This window comes from Silene latifolia, chromosome 1, assembly GCF_048544455.1.
Source record: "Silene latifolia isolate original U9 population chromosome 1, ASM4854445v1, whole genome shotgun sequence".
Classification (NCBI taxonomy): Eukaryota; Viridiplantae; Streptophyta; class Magnoliopsida; order Caryophyllales; family Caryophyllaceae; genus Silene; species Silene latifolia.
In genome coordinates, this window is record NC_133526.1 from 9,281,465 (window position 1) to 9,306,397 (window position 24,933).

Here is a 24,933-nt window from a genome sequence, read left to right on the forward strand (position 1 = left end):
GTTGCATTTGCATCTAATTCTTCTCATTTCTAAAAAAAATGTGGTTATTTTGACTCAATGGATACGTTTAGTTGCAAAAAAAAATCAAAAGTTAAGGATTTTAATTTTAATCTTTCATTTTAAATTAAACCAGGTAGAAATATGTAGATCTAACTCATCTTAACATATTGTACAACCATCTTATCAAGACTATGACGAATTGAGGACCATGCTTAAATTACGTGTTTAAACAAAAAACCAAACATCATTAATACATAATTCAAAAACAGCTCCATGAAAGATGGAACATTCATTTAATTTATCATTTTGCTACCGAGTTAATGGCTCCAAACATAGCTCAATTAAATTATTGAGATAAAAGTGAGCCAAAGCTCAGGTACATAGACAAAACTAAAGCCAATAGTCCAAGTTATAGCCAACATCTCGAGCTCAACACTGTTTTATTACCTTGGATAACTTGACATCATGACTGGACACAAAAACTCAAATGAGATTTTTAGTTTTTAAAGTTGAAAATTTAATAAATGTCGTAGTTATAATTCGGTTGGAGGCTTGAGCTTGACTAGCCTCTTCACTCTGTCTCTATCATTAGTTTCCATTAATCCCTACAAAATATAATCATAATTAAAACTTAAAATCAATTGTTATTGCTAGCATTGGACTATATTTATCAATAACATTTATCATAAGAAGACAAAAAATATCAAAAGGTAATAATAAAATAATGTTTGATAGAAAAAATCATGACATTGGGTTGTAAGTTGTAACACTATGATTCCTCTCTCCTCACTACTCGTCACTTGACTATAGGGTAGTGTATTAGGGAATCTACAAGTTGAGTATAATGTCACAAGAAAATTATCAATAGAGTGAACAAATTTAAGAATAAATATTATTAAGATGGAAAAGAGGCAAAAATGTGAGAATATTACTTTTATATTTATAACACTCAATTTACCAATGTCATTGATGTACATAGTTTTAGAGTTAACTTTTGAAGCAGTTTTGTTGATGAGTTACAAATATATAAAGACATGAGTATATATGCTTAATGTTTTAAACCACCTAAATTAGATAACATTTCTATTGGTATTACTATTACAGGTTACTACATACTATAGCATAGAAATGGTGACAAAAAAGACACAATTTGATTTATTTCAATTCATGGATTATTCAACCAGTTGTATATGTTGTACGCTTGTACGGTATAAAATCTGAGCTTTGTAATAAAGTATCCGAGCTTTGTGTTAAATAATACTCCCTCCACTTTTTTATATATGACGTTTTGCATTTACGAGGTAAGCCTTTGACTTTAATATTTACAAAAATATATTTGTTCAAAAAATATAAAAATGGTACCATTACATTCTTTACGAAAAACTCTTTCATATGAGTATACATATCATAATATTTAATCTTATATTTTAAGAGATATTGAAGAGAGAAGGGAGTGTCTCGAAATGTGAGAAAGTCATATATAAAAAAATAGAGGGAGTATGAACTTTATTAGAAAGTATTAAATTTGTCCATTTACACATTAAAAATATGAATTTTAAATAAGCTCATAAAAAATACATATAAGCTCGGATTCTTATACCTTGATTGTACAATCCTTATGATACAACTGGATGTATAATCCTATTTGTGGAGTTATAAAGTGCGTTGACATGAAAAATAATGCCAACAAGGACATGAAATTATTGCAACGTAGTAATGAAAAAAATGACTTATGAACGATGTCTTTGATTTATTTCCTCCAGTTTTTATTTATCATCCAACTTTCCCTCTTTGGTCATTTTATATTAATAATCTTCCCATCTCTCTTTTTTTTTCGCTTCTAACACCTATTTCATAACATTTTTACCAAATTATCCTTAAACATATAGGTGGGTGAGAATGAATAGGGGTAAATAGTCTTTTGAACTATTTTCCTAAACAGTATGCAAAAGATAATGGGGAGATTATAATACTTTGCATTGTACATGTCAAACAAGTCAGTTGAGTGGGTTATGAATAGCGATGGTTGGATCGGGTTTTGTAAAACTCAAACTCGATCCACTAACTTAGTAAATCACCGATCCATATCCAAACCCGATTCATATCCAAAATTTCAAAATCCGTACCCAATTCATTACACTTTTCCTGAATTCATACCCGCTCCAAATCAATACCCGATCTACCATATAATCCAAAACTTGATTTGACTATATAAAAAATTCATTTTATATGGAAAAATTGATATTTTAACTACAATAAAGCCTAAATTTTCAAAAATATCTGATTGGATTGGGTTCGGGTACGAATGGATCGGGTTTGAATTTGGTTCGGGTTTTTCAATAGTGTAATTTGATATGGATTTTTAAATAGTGGATCGGGTATGGGTTACTAAGAGTTGGGTTTGGATCAGATATTTTCCTTTGTATTGGTTCGGTTTCGGCCATAATTATCCTCCCTAGTTATGAATTTGGTAATTACGATGCGAATAAAATTAAGTTCAACTATATTTCGGCTTTAAAAAATACAGGTTTATATTGGTCGGGTGTAACCCTACATATATTGGGTCTAGTTAGAGTTAAATATCAGTTGAGTAACACCTTTATAAATATTTTTTTATTTACTTTATATTACTTGTCTAAACTATTAAAAACAATATCAATCCTCATTTTTTTTATTATTGTCTTTAACTTAAAATATAAAAAAATTGTATTCGGTAATGTACAATATCTTTAATGAAGCTAATAAAGCCAAAGACTTTATACTCTTTAGTTATTGATAATGATGGAATAAAGACAAATGACTTACTAAAGTGGCTGACCATCTATCTATTGTGATGTATTTGTCTTTCAATGCCGTTATTGACAAAAAATTCATCTTGGGTTATTTGGATTAGTCTCTTTGTGTTGCTAACACAAGGGTAAGACTGCATATGTCAAACCTCCCCATCTCCCTTACCACGTCAATAAGGTAATTTTTTTTCGTAATAGGCAACACTATAACATGGAAAAAAACATAAAAGAATTTATAAGGCTCGTCGAAAAACAACATGCCTAAAAAAACTAATTAAGTTGGAAAAAATATTCATTTAAAAAAAAATCAAATTTAAAAATAAAATGATAACAAAACAAAAGAATAAAATAAAATAATAACAATAATTTTATAAGTATAAATAAATAAAATGTAGCTTTATAATTATAGTTTAACTTATTTATTAACATAACGAATTGGCTATTTCCTAACTTATATAACCCAAAATTTTCAAGTTATTTGCGAGTTTGGTCATTTTCGTGTTCAAATTCAAAGTTTTGAGTTAAAACCAGACGTTTTGGGTTGACCAACGACTTATATCATGTTTTGTCAAGTAAACATTACATGGATTAACACATTATCAATATGGTTAAATTTAGCAACTTTTAAATTGTTACATAGATCATATGCAGTGCTGGAGTTAGGGTGGCTAGCAGGGGCCACTGCCCCTCCTGGCGGACACAATTTTCGTAGTTTTTAGTTAAATTTTCCGATAATTTTTCGAGTGTACCTTATAGAATTACCCCCCCCCCCCCCAAAATTTTCCGCCCCCTAAGTTCAAATCCTGACTCCAACACTGCTCATATGTATTATGTATGAGGAGCGTAGATGAAAGTTTGCTTGTTACGCGAGTGAAAAACTATTGCCCATCTCAGATCGACAAATAAAACTTGTCTTCTCCTTTATTGGCTAAAAAAATTGTATAGACTTGACATCGTGGTAAATATTACCTTCCAAAAGATTTCATCAAGAGACAAACATATTCTTCCATACTTGTCAAGAAATCTTCGCTCTGATGGAGGTTTCTCACATACGTCCTTAATAGATGCTGTAACTGTACGAATTATCTCTGACACTTTAATGGAAAAAAAAAAACAAAGAAAGAGTCATTATGTATAATTTTAGCCTTCCCAAACGTTGAATGCATGGAAAAACGGTTTTACATTATATATAACAAAAATCATACTAATTGACTGGTATTTTGTTGGGTAAGAAGTTCAACAATTTATCAAACTATTTTAATTTATTTCATCAACATTATAACTTGTATACTAAGGAAATCATTGATTCCAACCCAATATTATTAAATACCTGTATTGACTTTGTATATAATTAAGTTACATGAAAGTATGCAAACTAAGGTTTGGAAAAAGAATATTAATCTTACATCCAAGTTCGTCATAGTCATCCTTGCCAAGAGTGAAAATGGTCACATCACCAAGTAAAGTGTACACAACAAAAACAGATCTGAAAAAGTGGCAATAACTCATTAGACATTTATTCTTACACTATCCAACATATATAAATTAAACAACTTATTATTTCATATTAAAATTATCATTAGACCGCCTACCAATATAATGGTACTTATAACTTTTTGAACGAATTTAATGATTTAGTGGATAAATAGATAATTACTTAAATACATTGACAAACCAATATACTAATATAAGAAAATCTCGAGGAGACCATATAAACAAATCCCTAATGAATTTAACTAGAGAATTTTTGTTTTGTCGACAACAAGATTTTCTTAATAGAAAGAAGCATATCAACATCTACTTATAGAACGGGGATGCAACTAACTACCCTTATGATTTAACCACAGGTACAAACTATTTTCTTAAGCTCTATAAATTTCCAAACATGTGTAATGGTGAATAAACTAAATTTTTACCCTTTTTTTTTACTAAAAAGCATTAAGTTTTAGTTTAAAAAAAATTAATTATGCTTATTAAACATACAATAGGTTACATATTCAATGAAAATTACATTTCTATAAATATTATTAAAAGGCTAGCATTAAACGCCACGTAGACAAATGTGACATGGCAATAATTAATTGTGACGTGGCAAAATATAGTCCACGTGGAAATACTAGCATAGTAGTACACATGAAAAAAAAATTATCAATTCCACATTTAAAAGTTGCTCTCATAATTAATGGTAAAAAACTAAATTTAAATAATTTTAATTTCATAGGATAATTTTTAAATCACTCTCATGCAAAGTGGATTTAATAATAATAATAATAATAATAATAATAATAATAATAATAATAATAATAATAATAATAATAATAATAATAATAATAATCTATAAATATAATTAAAAAGTAAGCCAAACTATCAACCATCAACTATATGTCTTATTTTAATTTCATAAGATAATTTATAAACCACTCTCATGCAAACCTTTTACCTTACATTTCTCCTTGCTCCATATTTATGTATGTAAAATCAATAACTATGTAATCTAAATACAAAATCTATATATCTAACTTAAAGGCATGCTAAATTACCTATCATAATCTACATGTCATATCTATACAATAATATAAAAAGACTAACTTGATCATATGTATAAGACATGCGACAGCGTAGAATCACTAAGAAATTTTCATTTGATAATATGTGACTAATTAATAATATTCATTCATAGAATTAAGAGAGAATACTTATTATCACGTTTATGACCCCTTATTCATCTCTAACTCTTCATTTTCTCTTAGCTCTTCCTTTTCCTTTTTGATGATTCCTTTCTCCCCTAAAATTTAACTCCTTATTTGATGCTAAGTTAATATAAGTAAAGTCTTTAAAATAAGCACTTTTATTTTTTACCCTCTTTTTCTAACCTTTTGGCATATTCATATGTTATTGAAACTTTTCATTGCATATAATTTTTATTAATTATTTGCATTTGTGAAAAAAATAAAGTTATATCATACATAAGATTTGTGTTTTATTTGGTATTGTTTAAATAACTTTTATTGATTGATGTCAATTTGTATTTCTCACCTTGATTTATTTTTGCAGATGGAATGGTACAATTTTCTTATTATTGCAAAGTTGGATTGTGCAGTTAATTACGTTATACATAAGGTATGTTCTACGAGTTTTGTTTGTGTAATTTATATAAACTTATTGTAAAATGCACAGTTTTTTGTAATTTATCCACTAATATCGCTTTGTGGTAGATTTATTTTATACTATCTTTACGTAAACCCTCTTACAAGATTAATTGAATTATCGTTAAATGTATGTTTGTTTCTTATTTTATTTTTGTAGGTGATGCTTTCTTTGTCTTCTCATAATATTAACATAGTGTGTTAAAAAAAACTACATAATGTATAGGCAACAGAAGGATTTAGTTGAACAAAAACTTGATATTCGTCCTTGAACCATGTTCTAATGATATTAGAACTTATTTGGTACGCAATTGTCTCACTTGATATAAAAACAAAATATTTTTAGTTTTTTAATTCGAATTTAGAGGATCTTAGTAAATTGTTTTTTTTTATAACTCTGTTTTTGTAAAAAAAAAAATACAATATAGTTAAAAGGCTACTTAAAACATCTAATTTTAATTCACATGTCATTTTTATATTGGTTAATATTAAGACTACATCAGGCTTATTTATTAAAATTCTTCATAAGATTTCCTAATTTTTTTTATGGAAATCATAATACCGATCATGATTTAAATTATAAAAATTAATTAACAATTTACTCTCATCATTTAAATCGTATAATTTGTCCATCTAACTCTTCATTAACTATAGAGATAGTAGTTAAAAGGTCTTATATGTAGTAAATAAAAAGTCAAATAATTTGGATTATAAAGCTACTAATAATATTTTTTAGTGGAAACCATAAGATCATGTACTAAATTACAAAAATAAATTAAGAATTTACTCTCATTATTTAAATTTTAAATCGTAAAATTTATCCATATAATTCATCTTTAGTAATAAAGATATTAGCTAAAAAGTCTTATATGTGGTAAATGAAAAATCCAATAACTTGGATTATAAAGCTTCACAATTTTTCATATTGTTACTTTTGATTTATTTCAAAACCATCTTAAATATTGTAATTAGCACACTTGCGAAAAAGTGAAAAATAAGGTGTATATGTGCATGTGATTCAAACGTTCATAATCTTCTTAAAAGTACTCCATATTTCTTTCTTTTAATATTTTAAAATTTTAAACGTTTAATAAGTAGTATAGTCAGTTTTGTAATTAAGATGATGCTTATTTAATTTTAATTTTAATTTTAATTTTAATTTTAACTATCTCAATTTGCAGATTATTGATTGTGATGAGGCTATTAAAAAGTGGATATTACATGTTTGGATCTAAATGTGAAAAACGAAAACATATTTTTTACTCTTTTAGTTGGCTTACAAAGCATCATCATTCATCATCGGCGAGATTCTCTATTTTGCATGTATATTTTTTATAAAAAGTATTAATTTTGAGGAAAAGTTAAATTAATAGTATCTATTTAACTTTCTTAAAAAAACCTATCACATATGCAACCGCGATCTTGGAGTGCTTTGTTTATCGACCTAACGACGCAGCCGTTTTTAGCTTAATTATTTATGACGTAAATCATAAATACATAAAAGTAACAAATTTTTAAATAAATTCAAACAAACATTTATAGTTATAAAATTAGCTACATTAAATTGTTGACTACAAAATAATCATGAATAATATTAACATGTAATAAAATATATGGAAACAAAATTCAAATTAAAACTTCTATCTATATTACTATGATCATGAAAAATAATGTAAAAGAAGTAAATATTTACAAATGTTTGGTTTATAGCTTATTCGCGATAAAAAAAATATTTTATATTTTAGTTAAAGATGGACGTGATCAACAAAAGCAAATAAATGGGACAAATAGAACAATTCCGCGATTTTCGCGGGTACAAAACTAATTTTCTCCTTAAAAACCGAGTTAAACTCCTACGCTTCCGGAACACCTTAGTTACAATCTCCTTAGGCGATCATAAGCTCCATGTGTTTATGGCGTTTTGATTTTTTTTTTGTCTGATTCTTTGATTTAAAATGTGAATTTATGTAGGCGAATAACATATAAGTCAGAACCAAAGTAACCGGTTATATGAATTAAAATTTTTCACGCGTTATCCACACATATTGTGTTTAGAAGTCCGCTGACTTGATAGTTGTGTTTGATTGTTGATTAATTTGTTGAGATAGTGTCATGCAACAACCAAAACAACTACATTCATAAAATAAAGTGATAAAAAATCACGCAATATTGTAATTTGCAACATTTGTTAGTTAATAAAACCCAAAAATATGTCGCGTAAATAAGACCCATTTGAGCCTATTCCCGACAAAAATACATGTATATTACAATAAGTAAGAATAAATACATGATCCACCGTGAAAACAATCTTCTCTCTTAATCTCGTCAAGCATACAATAAAATTAAAATGTCCCGTGAATTTCACGGCAAAAGAACTAGTGTTTTAATTAAAAGGAATTGTAACTCCCCATTGTAACTTTATTAAAAAAAAATTAATAAGCCGTTGTGAATTTTTATTACTGAATAAATAAATAAAAATTTGTAAAAAGTGGAGCATGCATTATTCTAATAGCTAAGAATTTTAAGATTTATATTCATCAATAATTCTGGTTAATGGTGTAGAATATCTGATTGAATACATTTATTATTAACTGAGAATTATGGTTGGTAGAAGTTATTTTAAGAGGGTTACCAAGGTAAATTTTCCCTTGATTCTACAATGACACTTATTATGTAAAACTGTTTACATGAGAATTTGACTATGCATTAATAGCGTTGAGTCTAAACACCTTAAAATGATTTCCGTCAAATAAAATTAATATGACTCGACATAAAAAGTCAGAAAACTATACCCTTTCTGAAAGATGACTCCAAATCAAATTGACACTACATGATACTCCGTAGTATTTTAAGCGTTTAACAATAAAAACACAATAATGTAAAAGTTAACTTAAGCATGGAGAGATATGAAAACGTAAGCACAAACTTGTGATGAGCAACAAAAAGTTCTTCACTTTTAGCTGCCTTCGAATTCTCTGCCCCAAGTTTAAGTAAGAAAGAACGCCAATGTGATCGTTCCTCTGATGGAACACCATTAAATCTACCAAAAAAATTATAGAAATTATGTATAATAAATTTAGGTCTTAGATTAAAATTAACGTCTACTTCTTCCAAATTCAACTTAAAAACACAATTTTAAACTTGTTAAACAAGCAAAATGGCGTAAAAAGTAAAAATAGAGGTGTTTTATAAGATGTGATTACATTAAGTTAGTAATTATGAATAATAAAACGTAGTAACAATTGTGTGCGATAATAGAAGAGCGTAATTTATACCTCTCAATTAAAATGTTGCCAGCAGGATTTGTGATTAGAAGTGCAAGTAACATTTTAGAGGGTAATTGAATATTTAGATCTGAACATCTTAAAGGTTTTATCAATATTTTTAACCGACCCCTTTATTTGTGCTTATGCTTTTTACTAGATCACTCTTTTCTAGCTATGTAATTGACTATTTCTAATGTCGAAACTTTGATGGATTGTTTTTTTTCCCCATTAACAGTAAACATTGCATATTATTTTTACGGCCTTGTATGTTCTTAAAATGTGGTATGTTTTCTTCCTTATATTAAGCTTTATTATGCTTTTTTCAGACCAAAAAACTAAGGATATTCAATAACAAATGTTAAAAAATCAAGTTAGACAATTGCATGTAAATTCGCGTCATAAGAAATGTAAATTACAAAAAGGGCAGTTGATCAATGATCGTAAGTCAAATTCACCTATAGATTTTGGTTTAAAAGAGCAAGTTGGACCGTTGCATTGAGTTGTCCCAAAATGGGATATGTAGTTTAATTAGAGTTGCCAAAAAACAAAACAAGTAGAAAAATTAAATTAATTTAATCTAATTTAATAAGTTTAAGAAAATACCATCAACTACCACAACCATCAACCAATAAACGTGGTCACTAAAATGAGATGAAACTTGCATTATATGATTAGTTTTGTCATTAAATGAACATTTTTTGTTTTAAGCAAGTGTGTCGTTTTGCTCACTTCACCCCAAAATCATGATATAACGGTTTCGATTATTGTCCTATCGAAACAAAAACGTATTATTTGGCCAAACGTTTGCAGTTTTCTCTTTGAATCAAACTCGTGGTGAAAGCAAACGCGATCAAATGCTCCAAGCCAAGTGGTTTGAACCAAATTTCACCAATGCGTGGTTTTTTCCGAGATCGAGCCTTTTATTCCAGCCCAAAAAAACCAAATGCCCAAAACTAATTTTTTGGACGAGTTTAGTCTGTTCAAGGGAAAAAATAATTCATTAATTAGCAGATTTATGAGAAATGAGACTACTCGAAAAAGCACCAAAGATTAAGGGAATGAATACAATCACGCCCTAACTTTCATTTCCGGGTTCGTTCCAACATACTTCGGCCTTTGAGACAGAGCATTTGCATCCATTGACCTCCCCATATTTTCTCTCTTTTTCTTATTCGTCCACCTCACTTTCCACTAATTTTTTCATTTTCCCTCCCCATTTTATTACTATCTCTTACATTAATGGGGTTCCCCAACAAATTTGCCTCTATTAATTTTATGTATCCCACCCGCCACATGGTCGTGTCCAATTTGTTGTTCATTTTGGGAAGGTTCCCTCAAACTAGGGGAGCCCCAAATGATGGGGAACCTCCACATTGATGTGGCACCCCAATTATAGAGAGAGAGTGTACTTGGGTCACTAAATTTCAACCAATGCACATACTCTTAAGCCCAAATTATGGCTCGGCCCGATCCAACCTGCCTATATTAACAAGGGTGGTGCTCATTCATGGACGGGTTTTACTCTTTCATGGACGAAAATGACTATTTTACCCCTCGTATTTCAACTCCCCAATTTTCAATTTTCTCTTGACACAACCACCATCTGAGAACCCACGTCGGTCTGCCTCTGACGCCTCCGCTACCACCGCCCCTTCCCTCGCCGGACAACCACGGCCACCGCATCCCCTCCATCCATCTCTCCTCGTCAGATCCTCACCCACCATCGTACTTTCATGATGAAAAGAATGAAGAAAAAAATCGCTGGATTATGCTCTCTTGATGCCTCTCCCCTGTCGTCCACCCTCGTGCCACCGCCGCCTACCAACAGTCACGCATTTCCCCGTCACCACCACCTCTTGCCTACTACCATCCTTTCCTCACAAACCCTAATTAAAAAAAAGCAGATTTAATCGAAAAATATAACATGTAAATCAATTTAATCCGAATATTAAAGTAGTTAAGAGATAAAATGAAGTAATTTATTATTCAATATGATAATTGAGATCAATAATTGTTTGTTGCAGGAGTAATTTGATTATGTATTGGGAAGGAGAAGCGGGAATTTTTTTTCTCTCTTTGTTGAGAGAAGGGTAGTGTATGGAAACATTATGAAAAAATGTCCATGATTAAGCAAATTACGTCCATGAAAGAGCAATGACGATTAACAATACGATTTAGCATAAAGTTTATCTTTTCTAATTTTTTTTTTTTTTTTTTTTTTTTAAATTTTTTTTTTAGTAAAACAATCGTGTACCTACAAGGTTTAGGCGCCAAATAACGATGTAGCTGGAGCCATTCTCACAAGATCACAATCAACGGTATTGTTGCCTTGTTGGAATCAACGACCAAACGAAAAATGACAAAAAAAAGAAAGAAAGAAAAGAAAAAAGAAATGCTGAAAATAAGAGGCTCTCAGCTCTCCCTCCTTTTCCCTCTTTACGCTTCTCTTCCTTTCAATTACAACTCTACTTCTACTCTACTCAGGTATCCTCTTTTTTTAGGGTTTTTAATTTTCCATTTTAATTATCTCATTTCCAATTTCATCGTATTATGATTATCAGATTTTATAACGTGTGTCCTAAGGGTACACATTAATTACTGCTCAAAAATTACCGAGACTTATTGTTTTGTATGATTTGCGACTATTATAATTACTGCTCACAAATTAGCGAGACTTTTTATTTTGTTTGATTTGCAACTATTTACAGTTTTACAATAATTGCGTTTCCATAGCTTCTTTTAATTACCATCAAATTGTGAATTGAGCTAGGGTTTATTTTTTTTTAATTTTTTTTTTGACGAGTGACATTTCGGAAACAACCTCTTTGTGTTACTAACACAAGGTAAGGCTGTATACATCCGACCAGCCCTTACCCCTGCAATTTGCGGGAGTCATGAGGCACTGGGGTAATGTTGTAGTTTTTGTTGTTTGAGGAGGTACATAGGCCAATTAAGGTAGACGTGTTTCAAATTAAGGACGGTGATTGGTTTAATGAAGGTGGTTATTATTATATGAGGAGGTGCGAAGGTCATTAAAGTCATTGTGGAATCCATGACGAACTTGACCACGCCTACAAAGAGGAGAGAGTGTTTAGTTCCATTCATTTTGGCTTACGGATTCATATATTTTATTGGTTGTGTGCAGCCATTTTCAAAACAATGCCTGCTTTGCTTTCCGCTGTCACTTTTTGCAATTTTTGATGTCACATGGAAATGCCCTTACCCTAACGTCTGCGAGAGCCCTTTGAGGCACTAGGGCAATGTTGTTGTTTATAACATTTGACCTTCCTGCCGCTTTTGAAATTGTGTAACTAGTGCGTGCTTGAGTGAAACTGTCGTGTCTAGTTCTATAACTACTTTCTGTAACTATTTTCTATAAGTACTTGGATACTTTCATAGTCAAGTAATGCAATTTAGATACAATTTTCATGATGTGTCATCTGGAATCCCCCATACCCTACCATTTGCGAGAGTTCTTAAGGCACAAGAGTAATGTTGTTTATGAGATTTGACTTCTGTAATGACGTTTAGTATGCCCTTTTATTACCCAAAAAGGTGCTTGGCTGAAGCTCTAAGCTTCTATATCCTTTACGTAACCTAATATTTTGCAGATTAGTTTCCAAAGTCTATCGAATTTGAATTTGTCCATGTCTTGAAGATGTCTTTAATATGGTGGGAAGTTTGCTTGCAGAGTTATGACTAGTGTATCAACTACTCATTCAAGTATATGGCTCTATGGGCCTCAACAACACCATTTTCCCCGAAAAATAAGCGAACCAAGTACATGGGGGCATATGAGACGGTCAATTCCTCATAAGTCAAGCTTCCGTTGGAGACATTATCTCATGTCTAGTGATCATTGTAGTAGAGCTGGCCATCATCACATTGTTTGTTCAAGCATATTGGATAGCAATGATCCGGAAGAGCCAGAAGATGAAAACCTGAAGGAGCCCTCAAAACCAGAGAACGGAGGGGTATGTCTACCCCCCCTAATACTCTGAGCGCCTTGACACAAAAAATAAGTTGCAGAGTATTCTTCTTATTAGATGAGAGACATAATCTAATGCAATTGAAAGGCTTTTGATCTACGTCCTCCATTAATGATACTATAAATACCTGGAAGAATAAAATCTAAAAGAACATTTTGGCATCTCCTTTAATGTGCTCAGATACAAACACCTCCAGATTTTCATAGCTTGTGCTGCACTGCTGCCTCTCTTTAATAGTTGATAGAACAACATCATGCCCTTAAAATGTTAGGATGTGTCTGCATCCTCTTTGAAGTTCCTACATATGGGAAAACTTAGCCTTTCAGGTCGGCTGGTGAGGACTTTCGAAATTTAGGTATTAACATAAATTTACTAGAACCCAAGGTTTCAAACTTGTATTCTTGTCTTATGGTTTTCACAGGACAACGAATTTTTAATCTCTGAAAGAGCCAAATCAAAAAGTCATCATGTTATCCTTCTTTTTCACTAAAACCTCCTTCCACGGATATAACTGATTGTGTTAAGGATTAAATTATTATTATTTATTATCGTTTTTTTAACGTTCCTGCTCAAAGCTTCTATGTTGACCAGATCCTGCTTACTCTCTGTCAACACTCAGCATTGCATCATTTCATATTTGGCCTTTTTTTTTTTTTTTTTTTTTTTTTTACTCTACTTACCTTTAAATCCGAGTGTTGTTGCTGTGTGTATGCAGGCAATTCGTGACAGTTTTAGGGACAATTTAGAAAGAACAGTTGGAGTTGACGACTCTAAATTTAATGGGACTGATCTTGCAACTCTTATTAGGAATAAATATGGAAGATCCTATGACGTTCAGCTCATTAAGAAGGTATTGTTTATATGAAAACTCGCCTTGTGGTGGTGGTTTACAATAATACTCTGTAGAATCTAATGATATCCAGAGAAACTGCAATTTATTTTTCTGTTCTGTGTAAGCTTGTCTTGGCTGATTTGAATTCTCCCCTCGTGTGCAATTAAAGATCCTTTGGTAATCAATACTTTTCTATATGTAAAGTACCTTTCCATTTCTAATGGAACCAACGACTCATTTTTCTCCTAGATCATGATGAACTAAACCAAAAAAAGACTTAATAATGATAGATGAACCATCTCAACCAAAACCTTAAGGTGATGGTTGAGGCCCAACTGTTATAAATATTCCTATTACGCTCCCTCACTCAAATGCCCGTTGGGCTTGAAGAGTGGTTAATTGTGCACCGGCTCCCCCGTACCGTGTGCTGGTTTCCACTTCGAGTTTTTGAGGGGTTTTGAGGTTGCCAGGATTCGAACCCGTGACCTTCGGTCACACTGGCTCTGATACCATGATAGATGAACCATCTCAACCAAAACCTTAAGGTGATGGTTGAGGCCCAACTGTTATAAATATTCCTATTAAATAAAATGGTTGCGATTCTTTCCATTTTGAAGTAGCATTTATACTATACAACCCTCGACGCAATGTACTTAGGTCATCTTGAAGTAATGTCTCTCATGTTCTTAACACATGGGTAATTATTCATTCATTCAAGTTTCAACTGCTTGTCCCATCGTTGGCGATAGCCTTTGAGGCATTGGGGTGAGGTTGGTGGTGCTGTTAATCCCGCTCATGGCAGAAATAGTTTTAATCTTGTTATCACTTAATTTCTCACTTCTCTAAGATCTTAGCTTCAACTTTGTAGCTTCTACAATTAATGTGCTAGATTCGTCTCATATTGGCTTTAATCTTGATTTTGTCTTTGTTGCAGTTTCTCCATTGTCCAATTGTTGTCTCCAGAAACAATTCAACTAAACAAAAACCCTACTCCAGTATTAGTTTAAGTATATCCTGTTATGCTTTTCTTGTCGAGTCAGAAATGGCAGCCTAGACATTAGCTTAATGTATTCTTTATTTCACTTAATCTGGTTCCTCAATTTCACAATAGCTTCCTAATAAGATTATATTAAGGTTCTTATCGCCCCACCATTTTGTCTGCAATGCAGGAATTCATGGGTAAAAACTTTCTAGCTATGAACGTTATGTGGAAGTATAGGGAGCAGGTAAGCATAAGTTTATGTAACATTCTGAATCTGCAACCTTCGTTTGTTGTGCTTTACTGCTTTTAGAATTTTACAACCTCGCCACTTCCATTGCTGTTAGTTGTTACTAATGGCATGTCTTATCAAGGCTGGAATTCATGGTTTCTTGTCTCTATCTTTTTCTTATTGTTTGTAATACCTTATATTGATGCTTTTTTTGACCTGCATGACATTATTCTCTGACAAGTTTTACATAAGTTGGAATTATGAAGAGGTATTCTGGTAGATTGTGGTGTGAACGACATGTTACAAAGGCACGAGTGACAGGGAAATAGACTTGATATCTACAAGGAAACAAAATCTGAAAGCGGGTTTCTCATCATACTAAATTGGATTTTATTGTTTAGGTAGATGGTGCGACTGACAAGGATACTTCATATTGCTATAGAGTGCATCAGAAAACTTTCCAGTATCTTGGTTGTGAACCATCATTATATTTACAGGGTTATAGATAGAGAGCCTCAGAGAGTATAGTGCAAAGTTGCAAGTTCTGGGCTTAATACAAACGCACTTTTAAAAGAGCATTTGATGTTTGGTTATGGTGAATGTTATTGAGCAACTTGCATAATCTGGCTATACATTGTTGCGTGTCTCAGTCTCTCGACTGGCCCTGCTTGAAAGTTGAAGTGTTGAACAGTGGGAAGTATGCTTAGTGATAAAACATCTGTATAGGCAACTTTTTTTTTTTTTTTTTTTAAAAAAAAAAAAAAAAAAAAAAAAAGCTTGAGGTGGTTTGTGGATCAAAATATCCCTTAGAGGATGCTGTCTGTGTTTGGTTACAACTTACAATTCTCGAAGTGAATGATGTCGGTCAGAGAAATTTCGAAAGTCTAAGAGGGCATGATGCAGAGTGACTCTACTAACACAAGTTTGGGAATTGTATCACAAGTGAGCCCAAACATTTTTTAAATAGGAGCTTTCTGGGAATATGCTACTGAACCTGGTTAACTTGCACAACAGATCTATGTACTGGTGTAGCCAATACTCTCTGATGCTTGATGAGAAAGGTTGCATTTGGGATTTTGGGCAAGTGAAACGTGCTGAGACCCATGGAGTTGAAAAGTAACTCCACACTATAGAGTTGACACAAAATAGTAAATAATATATTCCCTTTTTTTGTGTGCTCATAAATATACCAGAACATATTCTGTTTCACATTTTTAGTAAACGCTATCAATTCTACCTTAAAATAACTCTACTAGACCCTAACCCGAAACACTACTCTTTAGTGTCAGGGTCTAAGATACATTCTCCGATTATAGGCTTTAGCCTATGCTACTTGACTCTTCACTTTTGAGGCTTGCTGGTACCATTGTCTGATGTGACACTGGGTATAGAATCGGTACCGCACCCTTTCCACCCGACACTTCTCCTATAATTCAAAAAGGGAGGACAGAATTAGCCTGTCAAAGAAGCCGAGTCATGTCGAGTTTGGCACGCGAATATGTACCAGTTGTGTATGACCCGTGTACCTCAGTCCGAGTAACATTGGCGGTAGCAGATAGAAGATGATGCAGAATTTCTATGCATCAGTAGTAATATACTGAATTGTTGCATAAAAATATATTCATGTCAGATGTCTTGGGTATTGCATTCACTCCCAAACATGGTATTAAAGTTGGAGTTGGATATTTGATCTGAGAATTTGATGGTGTGGCCAAATCTTAATCTTTGTGGCATAAATGCATCTGATACCGCATCAAAATGCAGTTGTGGTAACTTCTAAACCTTTGTGATGTGATGTCGCAGCTGAGATTTTTTATTATGCTCCTGTAAGTCTCGAGTGATACTGTGATTTTCATATATTTTTTCCGGTCAAAAACAAGTAGAGCCTCTTTTTTTGGTGTTCGGCAGGCACCCTATTTCAGGGCTTCCTATGTGAAATTCTCTTTTGTAAGTCTTAAAAGTTGAACAACTGCCATATCCTTAATAATGTTGGTTGCATGTGTACACTTTCCTTGTTATCTGTGGCTTTTGAATGAGTCAGGAAACAGTTTATACATAAATAGGGGTTCCTACGTCTTATTTGCTTTCTTTTCTTTGTGAAATATCATTTCAGAGATCATTCCCATTAACTGAAGAAGAATACATATGGAGGCTTGATGATGTAGCAAACTCACTGAAATGTTGGGGTGCGGTGTCACATATCAGAAACAGCTTGCAAAAGTTGAAGGAACGCCCCCGTATTGGCAAGGTAACTTTCAAATTAAAGGACCCATCGTGTGCAAAACTCATTTCAATTTACACATGGCGAGTGATTTAACATAAAATGAAGAGCACAAATACCTCTATAAAACCGACTTACACTAATGTTAACGTAAAACCACATGCTTTCCTCGTATGAAAACAATGTACGTGGGATGGATGGTTTTCAAGAGACATAATGCAGGACAGTTTGAAATACTGAACGAGTGGTTAAAAGGATGGAGTTGTGTGTTTTGTGCAAAGTCTAGTCTTTTAGTTTCAACCCGTGAGCCTCTTGTTCGATGATTTATCTGAAAAAGAGTACAGTTCAGTTTTCAAATAAGTTCTTAGGTTTATATTCAATGATTGGTGTAATTGGACTCTCTGCAGGCTGTCAGCATTTTTATAGACATGGATGAATTCGGAGCTCGTTCAAATGAATGGATTTACAAGTGAGGCTGTCTAAGCTTTATTTGAAGATTCCCGAGTAACAGATGATTATTCAAGTCATTAGTCAAGAACCTTATTTTCCTGGTTGGGAGTCAATCTCCCAGAACAATATGGTGGCGGTGAAGTTACAGTGTCAGATTGTTGCATTAGTCTTACTTTTGATGCAAGTCATTCATATAAATAGCACAGAAGAAAGTCCATGATCTTTTGATATGTATAGAATTATGTAGTTATGTATATAGGGTATCAAATGTTACATCACACATCCGAATCTCGTGAATATTATCATTTACTGTTTTCCGAGTCTTTATATCTTGAACGCCGTATTGAATCAATGTTGTGCTTATAGTTTCATCATCTTCAGCTTATTTTTCCTTAATGTTAAACAAGATCTAGTGGTGGTGGTTTTTTTTTTTTTTTTTTTTTTTTTTTTTTTTTTTTTTTTTTTTTTGACAGCCGTAAAGAAAGGTTTACACAGTGCTTAGCCGACTCTCCGAGTCAGACTTTATTAATACATTATTAGCAAAGGAAAATAAACTAAGAGTGGGGTTATCAACAAGAAAATGCTTCTTGAAGGGGCGATCTGAGTCAGCCAAATGAGTGAAAGTTTCTTTTCTCTTCTTTATCAATTGGGGCAGAAGACTCGCAACAAGACACACTTACGCCTCTAGGACGTAGAGATTTACGGGAGAAAGACCTACTTGTAGAACAAGTAGATACATTGTGTCTCGGAGATTCTTCCCCTTGGCTTTGATTCTTCTTGGAATTATTAATTCTCTTCGTCTCACTCACTTGTCGATTTGGAGGATACCTGCAAAATCTACGTGAGGGGTACCTGCAAAGCCTACGTGTAGGCGAGGCACGTGACATTTTACCAAAAGAAGGACTCTTGTACTTCTTAGGACGAGCTGAAAAAAGGAAAGGCTGATGATGATCAGTTGAATCATTATGGGCTTGGAAGCAAACAGAAGTGTTGGTCGTGTCATTCGTCCAAGAAACAGGTAAGCAGAAATTAGGGGCGACAACCGTAGGGTCTCCTTGGAGAATTTGAGTACCAGAAAGAGACAAGTTGTCACAAAAAGAGAAAGAACTCGAGCTAGTGCCACCAATTGAGGACTCCCTCAAAATAATACCATCAACCCCATCGATGTCACCCGAACAGGAAACCGTGTCATCATTTACCATCACCGTCTTCATTTTTTGCTTTTTAGAACGTCTTCTTCTCTTCTTTCTCTTATAATGATCTCTTGTAATTCCTCCCTCCTTGGTGACCTTGATGTTAAGGATCCGAATTGTCATAGTAGACAAGTCTCTTTTATTATAAAAGCTCACCTTACTACCTTGGAGCATTTTTTGATAAGCTTGTCCGGAGATTTTTAGCTTTGAATTTCCTCCACCTTTTCTTGAGAACTCGAGAATCGAGTTTTTAGGAAAATGCTCATTATCACCCATTTGAGAGTCTTTTTGATTGTGTGCCAAATCAAAATTAGGAGAAGAAATTTCTTCGAGATATATAGGAGTGCCATCATCCGAAATGCATGTATCCATGACAGTGGAGTAACGCAAGAGCCACAAGAAGATCCCCCGTTATCGTTTACCAAGATGTTCCCAGTATTATCATCAGGATAGGTTTTTTACTCTCCCTAGTCACCTCACATGACAACTGGTCATCAAAACTTCTTTTACCGTTATGATTAATAGCCCGTAGACTCTTAACGACATTCAGTTCTCTAAGGATATCTTTATTCTTAGGTTCAAGCATTGACGCAGTTTCAAGATCAGTTTGCGCTTCCATGAGCATATTAGTCTTCATACAAGCTACAGCTCTACGAAATTGAGCTTTAGCATTTTTAGGGTAGGACGACAAGACCAAAGAGCAGAAGTTTATGGCCGCCTCATACTCATGGAGCTTATTAGCACAAGCCGCTAAATTCAAGTTTAAAGAAATTGCTAATTGCAAAACAGATTCAACTTCGTAGCCCTCCATGGATTCCAAAACTAAACATAAGAGCCGACATGCCATTTCATAGCAGCCGCCAGCCGATTCAAACAGATTTTGCTTAAAGAAGTCATTACCCCTCTCCTTAAGGAATTTAACCTTATTCAAATGGGTTTCTTCCATTGGTAAGAAAGAACTAAACAGTGACCAATCATCATCCTTAAGCTCACCATTTCCATGTGCAATAACAAAGTGTCTTAGAAAAATTTTATCAATAGAAATGGTAGCCATAACGTTTCACAGAACAACCCCAACTCGAAAAAACTAAGATAGAGCACATAATTGATTACTAATCTAAATACTCTTCTAAGAGTATATTATTATGGGAAAACGAGAACCAGAGAAAAGCTTATAAATTAGGAGTACCGGACAAAATGTTATCGGAAAAACCACCGCACCTGACCCGACCCTCACCACCGTAAACACCCATCCCGAGTCCACCCAAAACCCACTCTACTAGAAAAACCGACTATCAACACCCAAAAACCAGCAGCAACACCCTGACTCCTCAACACCAACCCCAAACAAGAACATCATCCGAAAAACAGATCAAAATACCATCAAACCAGACAGCCACAACCGACGACCAAAGATCACTCGGACATACACATAAAAATCAAGACAAAATGGATAAGAAACATGAATCCCAATCAAACCCTCCAAAAAAGGTGAAAACAAGAAGTTATAATTATAAGACACAGATCTCGTGCTGCTGCAACCATACTCATACTGGGTAAATACCTTTGTTGTTGGCAGCAATGAAAAGGAAGGATGGCTAATTGGTTGTCTCAATACCACACAAAGATCAAACCTGCATTATTACCGCAACATCCTCCGAACAATGAAAGGCAGACAAAAAAAAGGGTGTATGACAAAACCGGTTTATCTAATTAAAATAGAGATGAGTGAACGATCGCCGGAGATAGAGCTTGAAGACGGCCCTATCTCCGGCGATATGGTGGGACTCGAGAGGGACGGTGTGCAGACGGGCGATGCGGCAGTTGTAATAGCGGGGTTTTAGGGTTGTTGATTTGGGGTTTTTTTCTCTTTCTCTCTCTAGCGATAATACTTGGATCCTCCCCAAAGAATAAAATACTGTCGAAGTCTTATAATTCGTAAACTGTCTCTTACTTCCTTAGGTTACCATAAGCAGATCACTCTGAGTTAATGGGGTAGCGCACCGAAGAACAGCTTAAATTGTTGGCCTTATTCAGCTACAAACGGTATTATATCACAATCATGGAAACCAGAGTACTTCAGAAGCATTATCCGGGTTTGTGCAGGAAAAAAAAGTTTACAGTTGGGACTTAAATTGTATGCAACATCAATTTACAGCTGTTACCATGGTGTACAACCGTTTTAATGTGATCACAACCGTTTTAACATGATCACAACCGTTTTAACATGAACGTGATATAATACAACAGTTACTGGCTCATTATGTGAACTTGATATATCTTGCATTCCTATTGAAACAATATGCAGCTCTTCCTCAGTGATTGCTGCTAAAAAAACTCTAAATGCTTCAAGTTAATTAAAATACAAAAGTATGCTTCAATACACTCAGAAAAAATACATGACTTGGAGTAAATTTCTCAAACTGGCTAGTACTTGGAACCATTGCGTGTCAAAATCAGTAAGAACAGGCTGTTATATACTGTTGTAATCTTCCTTCTGCTCTCTTGATATTTACCATGGACTTATCAACAATCAAGCGGGACAAATGACGAACTTATTTGAGGAGATCAGATGTAGCTGTACTACCTTTGGCACCATTTCAAATGCGTTTCTCGGTACATCTCAACTGAACCACCATATGCAACACAGAGTCACGGACTCAAAATACCCCGTGAATGATTAGTCTCAGCAAGAAAACCAGCTTGTAAAGCTGATTAGCAGGAAAACCAGCTTGTAAAGCTGATTTCACCAGGTCTGCTGCACTTTCTGATAAAGAGTGAGCAAACTCGTGATATGGTGCAACGCCCTAGAGTTTTGAAGTGCTTGGTTGCCGATATCAGATTTTGTAGCAACTTTAACAACCAGTTTTGAACCATCTTCGTATTCAGCATAATTCCGATTGCAGGTATCAAAAGTCGGGAAAACTGAATTCCTCTTGGGTGTCTTGGGAAACTTTTACAAAGATCTTTCCTATGCAATCAAATGGAAGGAATTTTTTTTGATAGATCAAAACCCAGGTTTTCATGCCAATCAAATCGAAATGTACACAACCAATCTACCACAATGTGTAGATTGTGGAATTGCTCAAACATTCCTTGATTGTATGTTATTGAACACTGTCTATTGAACATTGTCATAATGCTTTAGCTACAAGCTATGTTACTCCGACACTTCACTTAAGTGCCGTGTCGCGTGTCAGACACGTGTCGGTGTCCGACACTTCGACACTTCGACACTTCAATTTAGACCACAAAACAGGAAAATTCACTCCAAATGGCCGTGTCCGACACGTCGACACGTGTCGGACACCGACACTTGTCGGCGTGTTTGAGTAACACAGGCTACAAGTAATACCACAATGCCGCCGTAGATAGTCAAATTGCTCAAACATATGTATGTTGTCAACCAACATGCTATAAGTTGCTAGCCTCGCGCTATTATCAATTTGTTTGTGAATAACAATAAATATTCGGCTCTAGTTATATTGGTCGGGTCAAGTTCGGGCTTGAGTTTGGGTGTCGGATCGGGCGCTATTATCAATTTGTTTGTGAATAACAATAAATATTTGGGTCTAATTTTACCGGTCGGGTAAGTTCGGGCTTGAGTTTGGGTGTCGGATCGGATTCAGGTCATTCGGGTAGGTTAACGTACTGACCTATTGTAGACAATGTGGTCAATTATATGACCCGTTGAACTGGAGCAAGGCATTGTCAATCAAACTGTCAGCATTTCTGCCAAATGCTCGAAAAGGCATGTCTAGCATTCTAGCAAACTGTCTTGGTCTTTGTCTTGGTCAAAGACAGATATGCTAACCCTTTCAACATAGGCTTTTCAGCGATATGATTTCATTGGAAGGGAAAGCCACATATGCTAACCCTTTCAATCTAACATATCTATTCTGGGTTATCAAATAAATCTGAGACGATCTATATCATTATGAATAATGCCATTGAAAATAGCCGTAAATAAAACTAAAACATAGGTGTGCCTTAATAAAATTAAAACATAGGGGTGCCTAAGTTTAAGGATCTTGGGAAAAAACCCAAAATCAAAACGGACAAAAAGGCAGTAACAAATAGCGGTACCGGATAACTGGAGATCTCTGAGCATGGCAGCGAATAGAGGTCAAAATCGATAATCAAAGGTCGCCATAGAAGAGACAGCACTTGGTATAAGAGAGATTTAGGGGAATTTAGAGATCGATGTAGTTAAAAGTATGGAAATCAAATTGGAAACGATGTTGAAATTAATTAAAAGGAGACGATATTTCAGAAATCGGAGATCGAATAAGAGATAGGAAGGAGAAAAATTACCAGATTCTCCTAAATTAGGGTTTTTAATTGATTTGTGCGCAAGAAATTCACCCGTCGCCTATTTACTTGAATTTATAGCAAAAGTAATCCAAGATTAGGTTTAGCTCATTAGGCCAATATAAAGTTTCAATTCGAATAAGTCAGATTAGAGCTGATCGAGTTAGGGTCAGCTAGAGCTGGCCATCAGTACGGACTGACCCGACCCGTCTTGACCTGCTATTTTATGCAACTTGACCTGACCCGGTTCGGCCTGACCCGACCCGGCCTTAGCGCGGCATTAACTCTGGCCTGGCCCGGGTCCTGAAATTCTAGCCTAACCCGCCATTTTAGCAAAAAATAAAAAAATAAAATAGTGCCTTGAGTCCTGGCGCGGGTCAAGCATATCCCAGCCCCGCCCCTCCCCCTGGCCTGGCCCAGGTCTGATTAGGAGAACCCGGCCCACTCCCCTGGTCAGCCCGGCCCTAGCCCGGCCCGAGTACAGGTCTGGGGTCAGCCACTCAGCTAGGTGGCCCATTATTTAAGAGGGATTGGATAAGAAAAAATCGACTCTCAAAGGTGGGAATCGTTTTAATGGTATCCTAGAATCTAAAACAATAACCAAATTGGGGTTGCAAGGATGTAGTTTGATTAGTGAAAATGAGGTGTATATTAATCTTACTCGAAACAACTCAATTTTGTAAGGCTCGATTGTGTAGACGGGAAAGGTGTTACGATGCTCCGGCTTCAAGGTCTTTCTAAATTGAAAGACCTTAAAGTTATGCACATACATGGTCTCAATCGAGTCGAGATTGATGTTACGGCTCTTGAATACTTGACCCTTATTAAGCTTAAAATGAATCAATGCAAAGTCAGAGCAGCTTTTAATTCTTGTAATAATTTGGTGGAATTGTTCATTATTGGTTCCGTACCAATTCAAAGGTAACACTTGCATAAAGTGTCCGTACCAATTCAAAAGTAACATACTATAAATGTACTGTAAATTGACAATAATACCTTTATTTCCTCCTTATATTTACATAAATAAATACTAATTTTTAGCCACAGACCAACCCAATAATACAAGCTTGTTTTGCTCTTTTGTCCCACTTTTACGCTCTTTTCTTAATTTCCCCAATTTTTATCATGTTACCTTTAAATTGGTAGAGAGGGAGTAATTAAGATCAGTTCTAGTCGTCTTACAAGATTGGATATTGTGGACTGCCTGAATTTGTCTCAAATTGAGCTTAATGCTTCCAAGATGGACTTCTTCATAGGCATCACATTGGTTGTTTTTCGCAATGAGTTTTCGTTACTCTTGGATTTTCGACATGTTAATTTCATAGAATCATCCGAGCTCAAATGTTTCCTGTTAGTTTTAAGCCTAAAAATGCTTAAGAAGATCATACTTTCTGGCTTATTTAACCAAATGTAATACTGACCGAGATTTACTAAGGCCCTTTTTTTGGGCTTAATTTCAGCTCATTTCAGTTCTGTTTTAGTCCAGCTTCTTTTAGTTCAGCTGAGTTCTTCTCCTTACAAATTA

At 34.2% G+C, this 24,933-nt stretch overlaps 3 protein-coding genes and 2 long non-coding RNA genes across 5 annotated transcripts; 2 read left to right on the top strand and 3 right to left on the bottom strand.

Moving 5' to 3' along the window:
• Positions 1–277: 277 nt before the first annotated feature.
• On the bottom strand, positions 278–9,410 carry LOC141649220 (uncharacterized). The gene is made up of 5 exons (XM_074457929.1): positions 9,211–9,410; positions 8,862–8,975; positions 4,196–4,275; positions 3,759–3,883; positions 278–605 (listed from the first exon to the last, which is right to left on the bottom strand). The coding sequence occupies exons 1-5, from the start codon at positions 9,261–9,263 to the stop codon at positions 534–536; spliced, it is 444 nt and encodes a 147-aa protein (XP_074314030.1). The 5' UTR covers positions 9,264–9,410; the 3' UTR covers positions 278–533.
• A 2,130-nt stretch (positions 9,411–11,540) lies between these two features.
• LOC141597085 (uncharacterized) lies at positions 11,541–18,256 on the top strand. The gene is made up of 6 exons (XM_074417425.1): positions 11,541–11,685; positions 12,893–13,175; positions 13,906–14,040; positions 15,192–15,248; positions 17,347–17,481; positions 17,862–18,256. Exons 1-6 carry the CDS (start codon positions 11,558–11,560, stop codon positions 17,925–17,927), a joined length of 804 nt encoding a protein of 267 aa, XP_074273526.1. The 5' UTR covers positions 11,541–11,557; the 3' UTR covers positions 17,928–18,256.
• A 1,259-nt stretch (positions 18,257–19,515) lies between these two features.
• On the bottom strand, positions 19,516–20,151 carry LOC141633692 (uncharacterized). Its single transcript, XM_074446141.1, has one exon. It carries the CDS (start codon positions 20,149–20,151, stop codon positions 19,516–19,518), a length of 636 nt encoding a protein of 211 aa, XP_074302242.1.
• Positions 20,152–21,285: 1,134 nt separating this feature from the next.
• On the bottom strand, positions 21,286–23,456 carry LOC141597089 (uncharacterized). The gene is made up of 2 exons (XR_012522688.1): positions 23,184–23,456; positions 21,286–22,068 (listed from the first exon to the last, which is right to left on the bottom strand). It is a non-coding gene; the product is annotated as an uncharacterized LOC141597089 (long non-coding RNA).
• Positions 21,614–22,843, top strand: LOC141597095 (uncharacterized). The gene is made up of 2 exons (XR_012522690.1): positions 21,614–22,244; positions 22,439–22,843. It is a non-coding gene; the product is annotated as an uncharacterized LOC141597095 (long non-coding RNA).
• Positions 23,457–24,933: the final 1,477 nt, after the last annotated feature.

What these genes read in the sequence shown, in the direction of transcription:
- LOC141649220 (XM_074457929.1), bottom strand. Translation starts at nt 9,263, where the DNA reads ATGTTACTTGCACTTCTAATCACAAATCCTGCTGGCAACATTTTAATT. An exon ending in CTTTTTGTTGCTCATCACAA is followed by an intron (nt 4,276 to 8,861) that starts GTTTGTGCTTAC and finishes CCACTTTTTCAG; the next exon opens with ATCTGTTTTTGTTGTGTACA. An exon ending in TGACTATGACGAACTTGGAT is followed by an intron (nt 3,884 to 4,195) that starts GTAAGATTAATA and finishes TTTCCATTAAAG; the next exon opens with TGTCAGAGATAATTCGTACA.
- LOC141597085 (XM_074417425.1), top strand. Translation starts at nt 11,558, where the DNA reads ATGACAAAAAAAAGAAAGAAAGAAAAGAAAAAAGAAATGCTGAAAATA. An exon ending in TCTACTTCTACTCTACTCAG is followed by an intron (nt 11,686 to 12,892) that starts GTATCCTCTTTT and finishes GTTTGCTTGCAG; the next exon opens with AGTTATGACTAGTGTATCAA. An exon ending in TGTGGAAGTATAGGGAGCAG is followed by an intron (nt 15,249 to 17,346) that starts GTAAGCATAAGT and finishes ATATCATTTCAG; the next exon opens with AGATCATTCCCATTAACTGA.
- LOC141633692 (XM_074446141.1), bottom strand. Translation starts at nt 20,151, where the DNA reads ATGGCTACCATTTCTATTGATAAAATTTTTCTAAGACACTTTGTTATT.